Source organism: Pleurodeles waltl, chromosome 5 (genome assembly GCF_031143425.1).
Source record: "Pleurodeles waltl isolate 20211129_DDA chromosome 5, aPleWal1.hap1.20221129, whole genome shotgun sequence".
Taxonomy (NCBI): domain Eukaryota; kingdom Metazoa; phylum Chordata; class Amphibia; order Caudata; family Salamandridae; genus Pleurodeles; species Pleurodeles waltl.
This window is the reverse complement of record NC_090444.1, coordinates 1,550,152,292-1,550,169,966: the sequence shown is the minus strand read 5'-3', so window position 1 is coordinate 1,550,169,966 and position 17,675 is coordinate 1,550,152,292. Positions and strand designations below refer to the sequence as shown.

The window sequence follows — 17,675 nt, the reverse complement described above, 5'->3', positions numbered from 1 at the left end:
GTGTCAGTAACACACAAGCAATAAAGGAGATGCAGGAGAGTTTTTAACTGGTTTATTAAAAAGACTGCAATCTACTGTGAAATGCATGAGCTGCAATGATTAGGATAATGAACGATGCAAGAAGCAGAATTGTGAAGATGAGAGTCATTAATACAAAGACCCCCACCATCTTGCAATAAACATGAAATGTAAAAACCCTAAAACCCTAGCAAGGAGCACCTCATCCCTAACCTAACGAGAGCTAGATGTGATAAAACTAATCTGCCAGTACCAGGTCCATGAGAAGCTTCCCCCAACTCTTGCTACCTTGGAACCGCGGTCTCTGGATCAGACTCCGTGGTGACACGAAGGCTGGGTCTGCATCAAAACGACGTGCAGCATAGAAGGCATCAATAACATCTGGTAGGAATCCCTCTGATAACCTTGTCTGCATGAGATGTATTTATACAGATATTGCAAGACCCCTGATGCAGGTATGTTCTCAAACAATAGATTAGGGGGCAGGCTTGCGGCAGCAATTATGTAAACAATTCCCACCAAAAGTACATTATGTTCCTGTCACATGTAAGCGAAAAAGGGACAGGATGTGAATACCTACGACCATCACTTGATTTTTATGCTGATAGAGAGCCACTGATAACGCAAACCAAAACATTGCTCTAACACTAAACAATGGCAGCCATCTTAACAGAAATAATAAAATAAATGGGTGAGGACAGAGCAGGATGAGTAGGTTAAAAGTCAGTAGGTGACAGGGGCACAGGCCTACCAGCCAGAAGGCTAAGCTAAACTCCTGATTCCCATTAAAACTAAATAGAATCCACTACAGATGCACTTCGAAGATGTATCCTGAGAAGGAATCGTTCATATCTATGCAGCTAGTGATTTTTAAACACTCTCTTTTTAAAGGTAACACAATATCATATTATTCTGTTATTTACTGCTCAGATTTTTTAAAATATGATTATTAGTCAAAATAAAAAATTGACAGTGCAAGTGCTGTGTACTCTGCGAGAAAATGAAATTAAAATTTAGTCCTGCATAAGTGCACAGCTGCATGGATGTAACGTCTGTAGAGAGGAAAAGAAGTCTCTGTCCCATAAAAAGGTTCATTCGCTCTCAACTCCAAAATGAAGTAAGAAGCCATAGAAAAGCCAACAAAACACTTGTTTCTCTGGTGAAGGAGAACTATGCATCATAAGACTCATAGAACCATAATCAGTATCCGACCACTGACTCAACATTCCCTGGCATTGTCGACTATCAGGTCACAATAGATCCACGACAAATAGGGATCCAAGTGTACCAAGGCTTAACATGAATAATCACAACATAATGTTTGTGTGAGCCTGTTGCTAAGCTTCACAAAGGAAGGCAACACACACAGCAGTGTTGATAAATTTTTATGTACATAAAAAAAATGTGTGCTGAACTATGATATGACTACAGCAGCAACCTAGAGCAAGGTCACTGATAATGCATTCAGAGTAGGCATTTTGTGGTAGGACCAGTGGAAACCTCCAGGGACGGCTCCTTCGCAATGGCGAAGGAACGTCGCCCCCGTGGCTAAGCCAGGAGATGAAAGATAAAACAATTATTTATTATTGTTTTATCTTTCATCTGCTGGCTCAGGCCAGCAGTGTGTTCAGGGTGGGGCAGAGCTGGGGCTGTGGCAGGTGGGAGGGAGGAGGAGGGGAGAGTGCACTAAGTGAGCATTTGCACATTTAGGTTTCTCTAATCCTGCTCTATACACAGCCAGGCTGGAGAAGCAGCACAGACCCCCGGCTTGTGTCTGAGCGGCACTTCGAGCCACTCAGACCAAACCTGATGCTGCTTACATGCAATGTTTAGCATGTAATCAGTGCCAGGATTGCTGGGGAGCCTGTGCTGGTGTCCCAGGGAAAGCTTGGACAACACAAGAAGCCCAGAGGAGCAACGCAGCAGGAGGTGGCGGCAACAATGGGAAAAAGGTATTTTTAAATTTTTTATTTTTTATTATCCACCCGTTCCCCCCGTCCCTCCACCTGCCCTTCCCCTTGAGATTCGCGGCAGCTGCCGCTGGAAATCTCAATGACACAATTGTTAGTTGAGAGCTGCTAAGATCATGTAAACTATTGCAAATGATTAATGCATATTCTTTCAAAAGAGTGCATTCATTAAAAGCAGGAGCATACATTTCACACATTTGTTCAAATAAAAAAGCAGCCAAAAACCCCTCCAACTTTAAAGAAATACTACAGTGGAAGATGATGTATGCATACACAGAATACAGCTACTGGATATTGAGAGAAACGATGGCAGGCAAAAGTTGCACTGGGATACAAATCAACAAGACAGAGTGACACTTTGTAAACTGAAGGAAGGAATCAAACAAGAGGTGAAGGCTAAGCAGGGATATCATATTGATCCACTATAAAATAATTGTACCCTCCCTTCAGCCAACTACTGATAGGTGACATGCAAAACTAGCCCTTACAGCTTCATCTACTGATATTGTGCTCCTTCTTGAGTACATATGCTGAAGTAGCTGAGGTGTCATAAATTACACTATCTGCATTCCTGCCACCTGTTTTATATGCAACCCTGTCAATCACAAGATAGCATCCCAGACTCTGCAAACCCATATGCAATTAACAATAAGTCTATGCCCTTGTCAACCTCCCCTATCATGTATCTTTGGTGCCACTGACAGCAACATCACACTGGCACTGGTGCAGCCTTCTGTTATTGGCCACTTATACAGAAACTGCACATATACCTACTTAATAAATGCAATTGACATATGGGACATCCAATACTGCTTCACCAGTGTTACATTTGTGCACATATCTTATATATATTCAGGCTCCTGCCCTCAGTCAACACCTTCAAAGTGGTCTTTGTAGATAAGGACCCACAGTAGTTATGTATAACACATATGGTCATTATAACTCATGTGCAGATGTCAGGAAAAAGAAAACGTATTACCTGTACTCATTGTCTGTCATATGGGGCCAGGTTTATACTCCCAGACCACGTAAATCTAAAGACCGCATTAGAAGACACCCACAATACATCAGGGGAATAAACTGCATAAATGAACATTGTTTTGACACACCCAAGTCGTAATTTGTTTGCCTGGCCTTGTATGGAGGTGAATGTCTGGTAGATGTCTTTACCATCCCTAGACTGACTGTGACATGAATGTTGCATATTACACACTCTAGCTCACCCCAGTTGTTATGCTTCCCCATAAATGTCTAGAAAACAGTATGTGGTCTCAAGGGAACACTATCAATACATGCCCCTCAGTGATACAGACTTGCACCAAGCACATATTAGACAGTAAATCATTATCAACTTTTTTTTCTTCCAAGTCCTACAAAACCAGTAACACTACACTAGCACATGCTGCTACATATACATACATATTCATGTTGTTAAGCATGATAACTCAGATTACGAGAAAATGATCAGTCACATTATCTGGCCTTTTCAGCAGTTACTGTAGTGTGTATGCCACACACTGCAGTATGGTGTAGCTGGTTCCTGTACTGTTGCCTGCGCTTACTGATTTGACAATGGCTGCACAATTAGATTGTTGGTATAATGGGGGTGACTCCTGTTCAAGCAACAGCCACAATCCCCATCAGGGTGAGCCACAAAAACACTAAATTAACATGGGCTTTATACCCCTGGTAGCTTGGCACAAAAGCAGTCAAAAACAGTCAGGTTTAACCTAGAGGCAACGTGTAAAGTATTTATGCAGCACTGAAACAGTAATTAAATGAGAACAGAACACAATAAAAATCCCACTCAAATTTAGAAAATTAGAGTAAAGTTTAATATTTTTTTTTAAACCAAAATGACAACAACACAATCAGTAGAACCAGAGTAATTAAGTTTTAGAGTTTAAGGTAAAAACTAGAGCCTAAAATTTTATTGTGCCAACCGTGGCATGACCCAGGATTGGATACAGCGGACAAGGACCTCAACATGGCCAATACAAAATGCCTGGCAACTACAGGAGTAAGCATACTAGTAGCAAATACACCTGTGTACAACATAAATCAACCACTGGAATATGAATGGAGTGCTCAGGAGATGACAGTGGGTGTCGACCACTGAAGGAGAAGAGGCAGGTGTGCGAGACAAACCCCAAGAGGATTACAGAGCCGCAGGAGACCAGCAACAGCAGCGAAGCAGTAAAGTCAAGGACACCGTCAGAGATGCTGAATGTGGTAGATGGAGGTGAAGAGACAATGCACGAGCACCAATCCAGAGAGCTAAAGACGAGTCGGAGGAACAGTGGAAGTAGAAGGAACAGTTGTGTATACCCAGCAGCGTAAGGCAGGAAGTTATTGTGGTCCTGTCTGCGGCAGCTCTACTCCAAGGCCATGGCTCTAGGCAAGTAGACCACTTTTTCATTCACCAAGTCGGTGTTGGACTGGAAAGTGCTTCACATGCTTGAGTTACTGCTGTACAATATAAGGTGCTGACGGCAGTGGGACTGATTTATCTGGCACGGGGTGTTCTGGAGTGTTATTTCTTTTACTTTAATAAAGGGAGTGGCACTATTATGGGATTTGGTGAAGAGTAAAAGGCTAAAGAGGAGACATCTTAGTGATCAGTACCTCTTGTTGTGTTCTCCCGTGGGTTATCTTACTTTTCTAGAAATGAACACCTGTGAAGTGCCTGGGGTTCGAGAAAAGGAGAAACGGAGAACAACCGGTGGATGCCCATACTGAACAATAAGAATTTTTTTCTTGCATTTCTACAGGAAAAATACCTTGTTTTTACCACTGGTTGATGTTGTTACTGGCAAACTATTACACATGGACATCCCATAGTCACACAAGCCAGATGCAAAGTTGAAAAACACAGCCAATCATGATGGTGAGCCGGTTGAATACAAAGAGTGGGTTGGGCTAGTTTACTGCTTACCTTTGAACTGAGAAGAAATTTCTTCAAATATGTTTTGAGAAGGTAAAGTTCAGCATGGCTAAGCTACAGTCGGTGTCTAAGGAGGGAGCATCATCGTAGGGGAGTCACTGGATGACGTTCCAGTGAAGATTTCTACGTTCAAACTTGGTCTCTTTATTTTGGAAGTTGAAAATCTCCAGTGGGATGAGGCAGAAGGCGGTAATGAACAAGAGTTTCATGATGCGAGATAGCCCTTTGCTGAAAGACAGCTGAAAGAGATTTGCTGCTGCAGAGAAGAACGTAACAGGAGCTGCCACAAAGTCAGGTTGGACGATGAAGCATCTTAGATGGACAGTCAAGCAGTTTGGTCCCAGTCTTCTCTTGTTTCTCAGAGCAGTTTTTAGCCAATCATTTTCTAAGTCCTAAGTTTTGGATTTTGCCAATCTGGGCACCTTTAGCACCACCACTAATGGTCCAGGACTGGAGGGGCACAACTTGGAGGGTTAGGATTCGCTCAGGCTAGGTCCAGGTGACATAAAGTCACTAAAACCCAACTCCATTCCAGTCATGCCCTCGGATACATCTCAGACTGCACCCATCCCAAATTCTGTCATATCTGCTGTAAACAAATAATTCCATGAATGTCGTCTACACTGACAGAGAGTGTCAAGGCATTCTGAGAATGACCCAGATATGACACCTAAAGAGAGACACAGTGTGCAACAAGCATTCCTTTATCGATATGGCAAGGTCATCAAGAAACATCCCTAGGCAATTCATCAATGAGGTGTATTTCAAATTGACGTCTCCTCATTTCTCACTTTCACAAAGATATGTCTAGGACCCCTTTTGTGGCGCTATAATGTATACAACACATTCCTAAAACTATATCAGAGTTTTTCATCCCTGACAACTTTACCATATTTAAAGACCAACTGTCGACCCGTTAGGTTGAGAGATCCTTCATCCTACAAGATACTGTCTTAAGACAATATTGGTTACTGCAGGCACTTAGAGAAGCTTCTGCATCCTGTCTGAAGGTAAAAAGAGCAGTGTGCCCCGAGGAGACATGCTACCCAGTACATTTTCGACTTTTGCAGGGAATACTTTGAGCGCTGCTCTTCTCCTAACAACAGTTCGAGCTGTCAACAAGGAACGGAATTCCCTCTTCCCCAAAGAAACTTTAGTTTGTAAGTTGCTCTACTGTATGCTCTCCTACAGTAGCACATAGAAGTAAGTTTAGGGTGTTAGACATTTAGATGATATTTTAACCATGTTAAAAATTTAGATTTTATTCTCACTGTCTGCAATATGCTCCCTGGCTGTTTTTGTTATATCCTGTGAGATTAATTTAGGCATGGGCAGAGTGAACAGAGTCCGGCTTTGCGGAATTTCAAGGAGAAGAAGAAAAACTCAGTGGAATTCCACGAAGACAGAGTTTCGTGCCCCATGGAGGAGTGACCCTGCTTAGCGCTTCCGAGATGGGTACATTCAGGAGGGCCGTAGGCAGTCAAAACAACCATATCAGGCCTTTGTGCACTGGCCTGTCCTATGACCAGTGCACACAGGCGGGGCACTGCACAAGAGGCCTGAAATAGCAGCTTTTTTTGCTGCCTATGACCCTGGCCTGAATTCAGTTGTGGACTGTTGTGCACCGGCCTGCCCCATGTGCACAGAAATTAGGACTTACCTGGGTCTTCCTGGGGGGTCCTCCTTTCCTCATCTTCCAACAATGAGTTTTCCCCATCAGCTGCCTCCCTCCTCTGCTCCAGTGCCTGGTGCAGCCTAGTTATGGGCTGCACAGCACAAGCGCTTACTGTCTGTGCTTGGGCTATGCAGCCCATACTGTGCTGCAGCACGTACCAGGCGGGCTTCCCTCAGCCGCCAGCAGAGCTCCACGGACACCCCTAGATTAATTTAGATGTATTAAGAAACAGGTTCACCTTGTTGTTATAAATACTGTTAGTTAAAAGTGTCTATTCTTCTTAGTGTTCTGTGTGTGTGTATGATATTGTGAAGAGGGATAAATATTTTCTGTTACTACTATGCCTTTCATGCTCTTACACAGATTGTTAGAAATCCAAAAGCAATGAGGTCACTTCAACTATGTATTGAGTGTAATTTGGCAGAACTACAATAACCTGACTTTCACATTCTGCACCGGTGCATTGAACTAAGTGTACCTAGGTCACCCATGGGTAGGAAAAGCAAACCTTGTAGAGCTATGCCAGAGCCGTAGCTTATGCAACACGTGTTGGTTCAAGATGGAGAGAGTCTTTCTGTCCTAGAGGCCCTAAACAGGAGACTTGCTAACTAGCCCTTGAAGTCACTGGAGTAGTCCTCGGTGCAGGTAATGAAACAGGCCTCAAGCAGCAGGGCAGGCCTCTGAGGGTTCAAGGAAGGCTAAGAGAGCAAAGCAGCCCTTCCAGGTGCAGCCAAGCAGTCTTGTGACATACACAGCAGGCCACATTAGCAGGCAGTCCTCTGAGAGTCCTTCAGGTCCAGAAAGTGAACTGCAGAGCAGGTCTGAGGGTCTCCTTCCTATACATGGTGCCTTCTTGAAAGTAGGAGAAGTTTCTAGAGAATTCCCTTTGAAGTGATTGAGGTTTTCGGATACCCCTGGTGTGGCTCAAAGCTGGCTGCCTGAACAATACAGGGGTTGCAAGTTCTTTGTTTCAGGGCGGAGCACATCCCATTCAGTTGAAAGTGGGGTTTTGCCCAGTTCTCCCCACATCCTGCCAGTTGATTGCCCATCCAAGTACACCTAATACCTCTATTGTTTGACTGTGTGGGAGGAATAAACAAAGTCTAACTGTTAATTACACCCAGTCATGTGACCCAGGACAGGCTTCAAGTGCCAGATAGTTTAGGGCAGGCGTAAATTACTCTACACACCTGGTAGGTGTACTGCTCTGGGGAAACCAGCCTTTCCACTACCGTTGTCTGGCTGTCCCCGGTGTTCCTCAGAGCAGTGACAGGGACCACATTCACCTTGACCTGGTGAAAGTGATGACTCCCACCGTCAGGGATTACAAACCTACCCTTTGACCTCACCTCCCTTTGGGAGATTATGGTATGACCTACCCCCTGATCCTGGGGACTACTTACACATATGGCCATAATAGCCACCCCTGTACACGTTCCACCAGTGGTTGGTTTCTTAGGTCAGACAGATTCCCCCATTTATGGCCTAGTTGGGAACAATCAGGAGGGTTGGAAATGGGGTGCCCTAGGCCACCATCCATCAGAACCTCCCACCTTCTTCTCAGAAAGGGCAAGGGAACCCTTTCACCCCACCTTGCTCTGTGACTTATCTGTGTCTCCCTTGAACTCTGGTAATGATCTAGTTGCTCACCTCCTTAGCAACCTTGAGTCAGAATTCTTAACAGACACAAAATGTTGGTGGAGCTCTGTAAAACAAAGATTGAATGTGTGCTTTATAGCAATCACATTGCACAGCCCCTTGTAATCACTGACTTCACTGCCCTTCACCCAACCATTTAGTGCCATGCAAAAGGGATTTAAACGATCTACACGGGTCTGTTGGGGCAGTTCTGGCTGTCCCTAAACTTCTGCTTACACTTCTCGGGGGTGGGCCTCATTCATGAGGGGATACTTCATCCTGCCCTCTTTCCTTAGGGCTAACAGGGCACCCCTCCTTTCATTGGGAATATGCCTTTAGAGGCTGACCCCCCATCTTCTTCAAATACCCTATGCCTCTCTAGGGCATCCTCATAGGCCTCATGGTTTAACATGTTACCTGAGACTCCAGTGGAGGTGGGTTTATTGACTGCAAGCTGCGAGGGACAGCAGACCTTCATCCATGTAAGCATTTTTTTGGCAGCCCTTATTCCTTAAAGTGACTTGCCTTGCTTTAAAAATGTTGACATCCAGGAAACGTTTAGAAATACAGAGAAGGCCTTCTCTCCTTTTTAGGCCTTCTCTCCTTTATAGGCCTCCAAAAGCAGCCTTAAACTGCTGTAAATCAGAGTAAAAAACTCTACAATAAATGACAAAGGAAAGAGCATGTTGTGTCCTCTAGACCAGTGTTTACTGCATCTGAGGCCACCTCCACGATTCACTAGGTGGAAGCTGTCCCAACCTGATGCTGGTTGTCAGTAAATGATAGATGGTTTGCAACTACAACTGTGGCCACGAACAACTGCTGCATTGCATTTCAAATTTCAAATAGGACGGGGACGAACACATCACAAAGCTCCTTTGTGCAGTTCGTAATTGTTTTCAAAAGACATTTTGCCAGTCAAGACTTTTCCAACTCACAAAATGACGTTTGAGCGTCCCAACTCACTGTTTTGCAGTAGCAAATCCTGCGATTTTGGGAATCACGTGATTTGCAACGGCAAAAAAAGTTTGTGCATGAGACCCAAATATTTATCTTGGTGTTTTGTGACCTCGCTGAGAGGGATTTACCTTTCATCATTGTGAATTTCATGGTTCTTTTCCTCCCATCAGCAATATGGGGTTTGTGTCTTCTTGAGTCAGCTATTTTTGAGGGGTCAAGATCATCTCGCAAATCGCTTTCCTGCGCCTTATTTGCAATTCTGTTCTTCTCTAGGATATTGTTAAGAAATGCTACATGTAACACTTACCTCCCGATTTCTGTACCTGTAATGATTTCTTCTTCAGCGTGTGGCTACTAGTCTAGTGAGGTCTGGGCAATGTTTATTCCTTAATAAACTAAGGCTGTGTGTGTCATACACCTTTAGAACAAGTGAGCAGACGTTTCAGAGCATACTGTATTCATAGTGTAGTGCAGAGTGCTGTGTCGAAGAATGGGTGAATATTATTTCCGCACAGCTTTTCAATGATGTACGAAAATATACCTTGCTTTGAAATATATTTTTTCATGCCAATGGGCGTTCCTTCTCTGAACACTTGCAAGGACTATGTCTGCAGGCACTTCCTAATGCACGTTCTTCAGTATTTCAATTAAAATAATGCATTGGTTTTAATATCGCGATATAGTTCTTTTTCTTATGATAGTGATTGCAATACTCGAATAAATGTCAAATTTATCTTGTAGACCTGTGTATGTAAGTGCAATTATTTGAAACCTCGTTCTCCCATTTAAAAAAGGTAGTTTAGAACAATATCAAAGTATGTCGGAAGAATTGAGATGCATTTCTGTCAATGTGACCTGTGAAGCTTCACAAAAAACGGGTTTATAATGAATAAAAACTCATTAAATGACAAATTCCATACGTACCTTATGAACCTTAAAAAGAACCTCACAGAGGTTATAGATATTTTCAGCACGTACCCAGTCCAAAGTGCTTACCTGTAAAATATAGAAAGTGAAATTCATTAGAATTCATTGCTATTGATTTCTTATTTCAATTTCAAAGAGTTTTACAAAAAAAGAAACCTATGAAGTGTTGCTGCCGACTCTCACATTCAGTAGCTAGGTAAAAGAAGGCAGAGGTCTCGGTGCTCAGATGCTGTTATCTTCGAGGATCAGTGGTTCTGTTTCAGCTCAGGCTCCTAATCTCCAGGGTCCCTTGGAGCTGAAGGAAATGCTGCGGTAGAAAACTTGCCCTTAGTTTAATATAAGCACTTGACTTCCTGTAGATGATATGCTATTGGACATACATTTTTATATGAAGTGATGTAGCCCATCATGGCGCTGATGTGCTGAGATGTAATGTCTATTGTTAGAAATGGGGTTTCTGGTTGGCTAGGGTATGCACCTAAGCCAGGCAGAACCACCCACTCTAGTCAGGGCAAGGGAGTTACAAGTACAAGATAACCCCTGCTCACCCCCTTGGTAGCTTGGCACGAGCAGTCAGGCCTAACCCAGAGGCAATGTGGAAAGCGTTTGCACAACACACACAACACATGTGACGCACTATCCCCACCACAAAGGAAACACAACACCAAGTTATATGAAAATATACTGTATTGCACACAACACAATTATTAGACCAAACATCACATATCAGTAATATCCTCCCACCTTAGCAGTTGTCAGAACGTTACACATTAGTTACTCTGTGGAACTAGCAGTAGTCACATATAACACACAGGTTACTCAGTATTCTGCAACATAAGCAGTAGTCAGGAAACACGCTACTACACCAAAGCACTTGTCATAAGAATATCATAAACGCCCATATTAGGAACATTATAAAACATATGGCAAGTCATAAAAACATATTAGCAAGTCATGCCCATAAAAGGAACATTAGCATACATATATGTAATATCATAAAACAGGCAGGCAACATATAAATCACTAAAGTCTCTAAAAACAACTTAGGCCATATATGTTGTCTTGTAGTGGTACCTGTTTAAGATGAAGGCATCTCCAGTACCTGTAGAACAAAAAATGGGGCCCCCGGCGCTCCTCTGTGCCAAACGGGGGCCTCCGCAGAGTTTTGAGGTTGAGGGGAGCAGCACGCACCCCCTCGGTATTAATGACGGGCACCTTTTGGGGCGCGCGATCGCTGGGGGCCCCCCTGGGCCTCAACCGGCCCTCACAAGGGGGGGCAAAGTCAGCCAACAATGATTTATGAAGGAGGGGGGCGCCACACACCCCCTCTGCTGTAATAACAGGCCCCTCCTGGGGCCCGTGATCTCTGGGGGGACCCACCGGGCCTCCACTGACCCTCACAAGGGGGGGGCAAAGATCCGAAACACAACAAGGGCAGGAGGGGTTGCCATGCACCCCCTCTGATTTGTAACAGGCCCCTCTTGGGGCTCGCGTTCGCTAGGGGCCTCCCCGGGTCTCCACTGGCCCTTCCACATGGGGGGCCAATACAGTGTCACGAGCCCACAAGAGGCCGAAAAATGAGACTAATGGTGCGGGGGCCTCTGGTGAGGCTTCCACCCCGCCCGCAGTCTTTAGGCACACACAACAGCTTTGTTGGGGCCGGGGGGGGGAACCTCTGATGAGGCTTCCTTCCCCCCGCCAACTCCAATCTGTAAGCTGCGGCCCGCCCGTGCTGCAGCTGAAGGCAGGCACCAAAGGAGGTGCCTGTGTGTGCCCCGGGGGTGCTCCTCAGAGTGCGTTTCACCCCGGGGGCACAATAGGAGCACGCCTGCTCCTTTTCCTCAGACAATGGTGCCCCTGGGGCACGGTGAGATAGCGTTTCCTTGTGCTCAAGATAAGTGATTTTTCGACAATATTGCGCTTACGAGTGCTTTACACTTTTGATGAACCTGGGTCGGGCGGTGTTCCTGGGCGGTAAGGAGCGCTCTCAAAGCACTTAAAGAATAAAAGGTGAAGCGCTTTCCAAAGCGCTAGTTCTTTCAAGTACTGAATAACTCCCCGTGCTTCACATGGTTGCAGGGGTCAGGGGCCACAGCACCCTGCCCCTGGGCAGTTGAGTTCAGGAAGAAGGAGCACAGGGGACAGTGCTCAGCAGCAGGCCAGCGCAAAGGGGATGCAGGCAGTTCCCTACAGTGACCAAGCAGGTCATAGGTCAGCACAGCAGCAGCAGTCCATGGCGGTCCCTGGTGAGTCCTTCCAGCCTTCTGTGTCCAGTTCCAAAATGTCTCCAAATTGTGGGGAAAACGTCCCTGTACTTATACTCAGTTGTTACAGTGTTTTACAATGGAAGGGGAGAGGAGGTTCCAACCAGTTACAAGTGGTTCTGGGAGTGCCCCCTCTCTCCTCTAGCACAGGCTCCAAACATCAGTTGGGGGTAAACAACCCTATTGTGTGAGGCCAGGGCACAGCCTTTACAAATGTAGGCGTGCCCCGCCTCTCCCGTCTCTCACCCCAGGAAGGCTATTCAGTATGCAGATGCACCTCTGTGACACCTCCACCCTTCCTGTGTACAGGCTGTCTGAAAAGTATGCACAAAGCCCAACTGTCACTCTGCCCAGACATGGATAGGAGTCAAGTTGAAAAACACCAGAGTCATAAGCACAGAGAAATGCTTACTTTCTAGAAGTGGCATTTCTGTAATAGTAATAAATAATACACCTACACCAGTAAGCAGCATTTCTTATCACCATTACAACCATACTAAACATGCCTATGCTACACCTCATAAATCAGACAATAACCTCTACATGTACAGCAGGGCATTTCTAATGCAATGCCATGAGAAGGCAGCACTCACAGCAGTGAGACACCAAGTTAGGCTGTTTGTCACTACCAAGACAGGCCACGCAACCTGGCACATGTCCTGCCTTCTACATACATGGCACCCTGCCCATAGGGCTAGCTAGGGCCTACCTTAGGGGTGACTTACATGTAGTAAAAGGGGAGTTATGGGCCTACAAGTAAATTTAGATGCCAGGTCCCTGTGGCAGAAAACTGCACACACAGGCCCTGTGCTAGCAGGCCTGAGACAGATTTGAAAGACTACTTCAGTGGGTGGCGCAAGCAGGCCCACTAGTAACATTTAATTTAAAGGCCCTAGGTATAGAGATATCACTGTACAAGGGACTTATAGGTAAATTAAATATGGCAATTAGGTATAAGCCAATCATACCAACTTTAGATGGGAGAGCACCTGCACTTTAGCACTGATCAGCAGTGATAAAGTGCTCAGAGTCCTAGAGCCAACAGCGAGAGGTCAGAAAAAATAGGAGGAATTAGGCAAAAAGTCAGGGGGTGAACCTGCCACAAAGGCCAGGTCCAACATCTATTAACAGGAAAGGAATTCACAATACACAAATGTTCGAAGAGGAGCGTGACGTGAGGTAGGATGGGGAAGGATGATGTAAATCTCACTGTACGATTAGTAATCCCAAAGGGGCTTTAAGTGGGTCGGGTTCCTCTAGGTTTTATACCCAGCAGCGATCAAAAACAGACATTGAAACAGGTCCTCTTCAGTCTCTGTCTTCATGTCCTTAAAACACTGATCGATTTCGTTACGACTGTAGAAAAACATTGACGCAATCCACGTCTTTCCTGTATATAATTCACATGCTTTACTTAATTCTGCTTCCCCTATGAGTGTTAGCTTTTTCCAGGATATTGAATTTCTGTATTTTGTATTTTTTCATATACCCTATTGCTATTGTATAGTGCATGCTTTGACCTAACTAGTCCCATTCAGTTGTTTATTACAGACCAGTGTGACAGTTGAAAGCAATGCGATTCTATATAAATGTATGAGTAGGGAAATGTGTGAGTGGGGTTGCGCTCTATGGGGATTTTAGTTTATATATTTAAGCCACTCCCTTAATTATGTAGGTCATTTGATAGAGCCCCCATTTTTTTCATCCCACTAGGTCGCAACCTGTTTGGTCATTATAAAGGAGTAACCCACCTAAATCTTCTGTGCTGCCATCAACTTAGAACTTAGAAAGATGCATTTTAGAAATAAATATGGATATATTGACATCCTCCTCTTGTTGTGTAGCCATTTTAGTTATAGCTCCATGCACGTTAGTTTAACACACTAGGCCTCTGTGCACTTTGACCTAGATATATTTTATTCAGCTTCACAATATTATTTTTACAATAACCAGTTTCACGGTCTTGTTTTATTTTTCATCTATCGAATTGTTTTTGCTTAGCTCAGCACTGTGTTCTCAAACAAGACATTCTTGATCACTTTGTGCTTCAGTCAAGGCTACAGTTTGGTACATTGCCAGTGAATGTGGTAGAAGTTTAGTCTCCAACATTCGTAGAAAATACACATCCTTACGTAGGGACATTTTCTTAGAACATCAACTGTGTTATTATAAAAACACTTTCTAGTCCCATTACACATTAAGAGGGAGATTCCAGCCAGGAAACCACAACTATATGCTGAATGCTGAATGCTTCGCTGCCGATGCTAATGCAGACTACAGGCCTTTGCTCAGGTATGAGGGTTGATGTCCTCCCGGGGGAACCTGAAAGGCAGAATTAGAGCTTAACATGCTGTGCTCAGATTATGACTTAGATAGGAAATAGTCCATAAATTCTTGTGACAATATGATAGCATTATTCTTACGCTTTACTCTCCTCGTCACCATTTTAATATTGTCATGTTGTGTCATCCTGGTTATTGCAGCTCACGCTTTGCTATCTAAAATGCAGTTGTTTTATTAAACCAGTCTTTAAAACTCATACTGCTTTTTATTGTCATTTATATATGAGACCGAATTTTGAATGAGAGAACCGGCTGCGACCTGAGTGACCACGACTTCCCTGAGAAGTATGATATGTCATGTGCTCGGCTGCCCAATCATCTATATCTCTTGGTAGAGACGAGGCACTGCTAGTTAGCCAGAGCAAAACCCGTATTTAGAGCGACGGGTGTCACCCACAGTGGGTCAGACTCAGTCTCCCACACCGTGGACGATCTTGCTGCTCAAAATCCAGTAGTCTCATGAGAATAATGAGAGCCTACGCGACACTCTGTATGCATTGGATTCAATTTTGAACTAAGAAAAGGAGGGTGACAAGTTGCCCAAAAAGGTCTTACAAGAGCACACCTTCATGGCTGTACAAGGCAATTCAGAGGTGAATGTGACATTCCTTAGAATGATGCCTTGCACTTGAATTCTACTGAAACAGTGTTTACTGTGGGCCATACCAGAATTACTTTGAAGGTATCATACATGCTCTGGGGCTAATTAGAGCGAGTCTCAAATCCTTCAGCTGTTTGCAAAGAGCATTAGCATCTTAATCCATATTCCTCATCCCCTTCTCACTAACTGCATGGTGACGCCCTGACTTACATCAGGTACCCTCACAAGCAACTTTCCTTTTTTCAGGTTTCGACTTTACAGCGCTTGCTTACTTGCTAAATCTCTTATATTGAAGAAAATATCTTAAAGAAGGCTTACAGGCTGTCCATTACTTACCATTACTTACCACTGGCTGGCTCCCACATAGATCACATGTCACATTACTTACCTCTGGCTGGCTCCCACGTGGGTCCAACATCACTCTTGATTGCTTGCTTCATATTAGTCAGCACCTCCTCATTGTGTCTGTCTTCCTCCTGGCTTCTGAGTCTTCACATATTGGTCCATGGAGCCTGGACCAAGTATTGCTTCGAATGGCCAGTGTCCTTCCACTTCAGGCTCCTGCAGTGCTGGTATTCATTTTTATTTTTAAATATGTCACTGTCTGCAGTCCCTCTCCTTCACCCTCACCACTCTCATTTCTGTTCCACCCACCTCTCACTCCATGTGTCCCACCGACTGTTGTTTTTCTCCTCCCTCCCACTCTCTGGAACTGTGCTGTTAAATTGCTGCCACGCTACCTCAGACACAGTTTTGCATTATACCGAGCACAGAAGGTAACTTGTCATCAGCTTGCTGGTCATCGCTCTGCTCCTACAGCAGCACCAGCCCCTTCACCGCCACGGACAGCAGACCAAGTCCACTTGGCCCTCTTCACTGGTTTTTGTTGAAGGAGCAGTCTAAAGTTCTGAAACGAGGAAAGCGGTGCATTTATTGTAGTGTGTTTTTGTGTGCATCATTTGTTATTACTTCATTATATTTTTAGTAACATATCTCGATGACTAGTAAAATGGATCTGCTCTACATCTGCAGTTTGTTTGCAGCCATTTCTTCAGCAGTGGCTGATGTGCTTTTTCACTTTGCTGCCTGTAACGGTGACTACAACATGATGGTATTTGTTTTTGCTCCAGTAGGTTTGGCCTACTTTCTGTGCTCAGCACCCACTAGCTCTGTATTCTCTCCTGATGTCACGGTGCTTGCTTTATACTTTGCTTTCTCTCCTGTTTACTGAGTGGCGGAAGGCTATTCTTTCCACAAATGCTGAGGGAATGTTCTACTAATTGCTGGCCAGGCATACTACTTGCTCATCATTTTGCAGGCAAGGGCCTCTGTCTGTCAGCCTTGAGAGTGTGAAGGGCACAGAGTACTGTATATATCCTAACTTGTGATGGGCCTCTTTCAGTCTTCCTTCCGGCCAGGCCTGCGCTGAGTATTACGTGTCTTATTTTCACAACTTAACAGTATGACATCTCAAGATAGGATTCCAAGGCTTTTTGCTCAACACTATCAGTCTAGCAGTATTATTCATTGCCTGCCATATACTCCACTCTATAATCCGCCCAGTAGTGATCATGTCATCTGGCTTTTTTTACTTACTTTAAGCTATGTTGCACAGCAGCTTAACTGCTGTGCAACATCTAAAAACATTGACAAAACCAATAGATTTCACATAGGCAAACCTATTGGTTTTGTCAATGCTTGTTTTAATTCAGATGATACATGGCCTCTTTAAGTATAAAAGGGAAAAACAACCGACTCCTTCTGTTATTTTTTTGTGAACCTTGTCATCCTTTTTGTTCCCACACTCCTAGGCTTCAGTGTTGCAATGGTACCCTGTCAAACATATGTGTGTTATTGAACATTATTTGTTTGGAATGCAGAGATTGGGGTGAGGTGGGACTCTCTTCTGGGTTAATTAAACTCCTTGTTGGTAGTACTGTGGTGCCAAGCCCGCCAATAAGGTAACATACTGATGACTGATAAATTTTATAGCGATGCTAGAACTCACTTTCTACCTTTTTGTTTTGAAGTTGGTTAAGATGAATAGATGCAAATCATTAATGAATGTTGCATTTCTTTACCTCGCATTTTTCTGTTGAGCGCAATCCAGTTGAGATGAGGAGTGCTTCTGCTATTACCCTGAATATGACTCAGCAAGTTGAAGGGCTGTCTTTCTGAGTGCCCGATAAAACGTCTTTGTTTTTTTACTCAGCTTCCAATCAGAAATAAAACAGTAATATATCATTTAAAGCTAGTTAATTAAAAATCTCACACACAAACTTTTTCTCAATTAAGAGACTTATTTTGGCATTTGGTTTTCATTGAGGGATCCTCCT

The 17,675-nt window shown here is 44.1% G+C and overlaps 1 protein-coding gene across 2 annotated transcripts in view; it reads right to left on the bottom strand.

The window, feature by feature from the left end:
- Positions 1-17,675, bottom strand: part of SNTG2 (syntrophin gamma 2) — a 2,000,310-nt gene that overhangs the window by 345,000 nt on the left and 1,637,635 nt on the right. For both annotated transcript variants that reach the window (XM_069235852.1, XM_069235853.1), the window contains exon 13: positions 10,130-10,201. In XM_069235852.1, the coding sequence (XP_069091953.1) occupies positions 10,130-10,201 (72 nt within the window). The remainder of the gene's footprint in view (positions 1-10,129; positions 10,202-17,675) is intronic.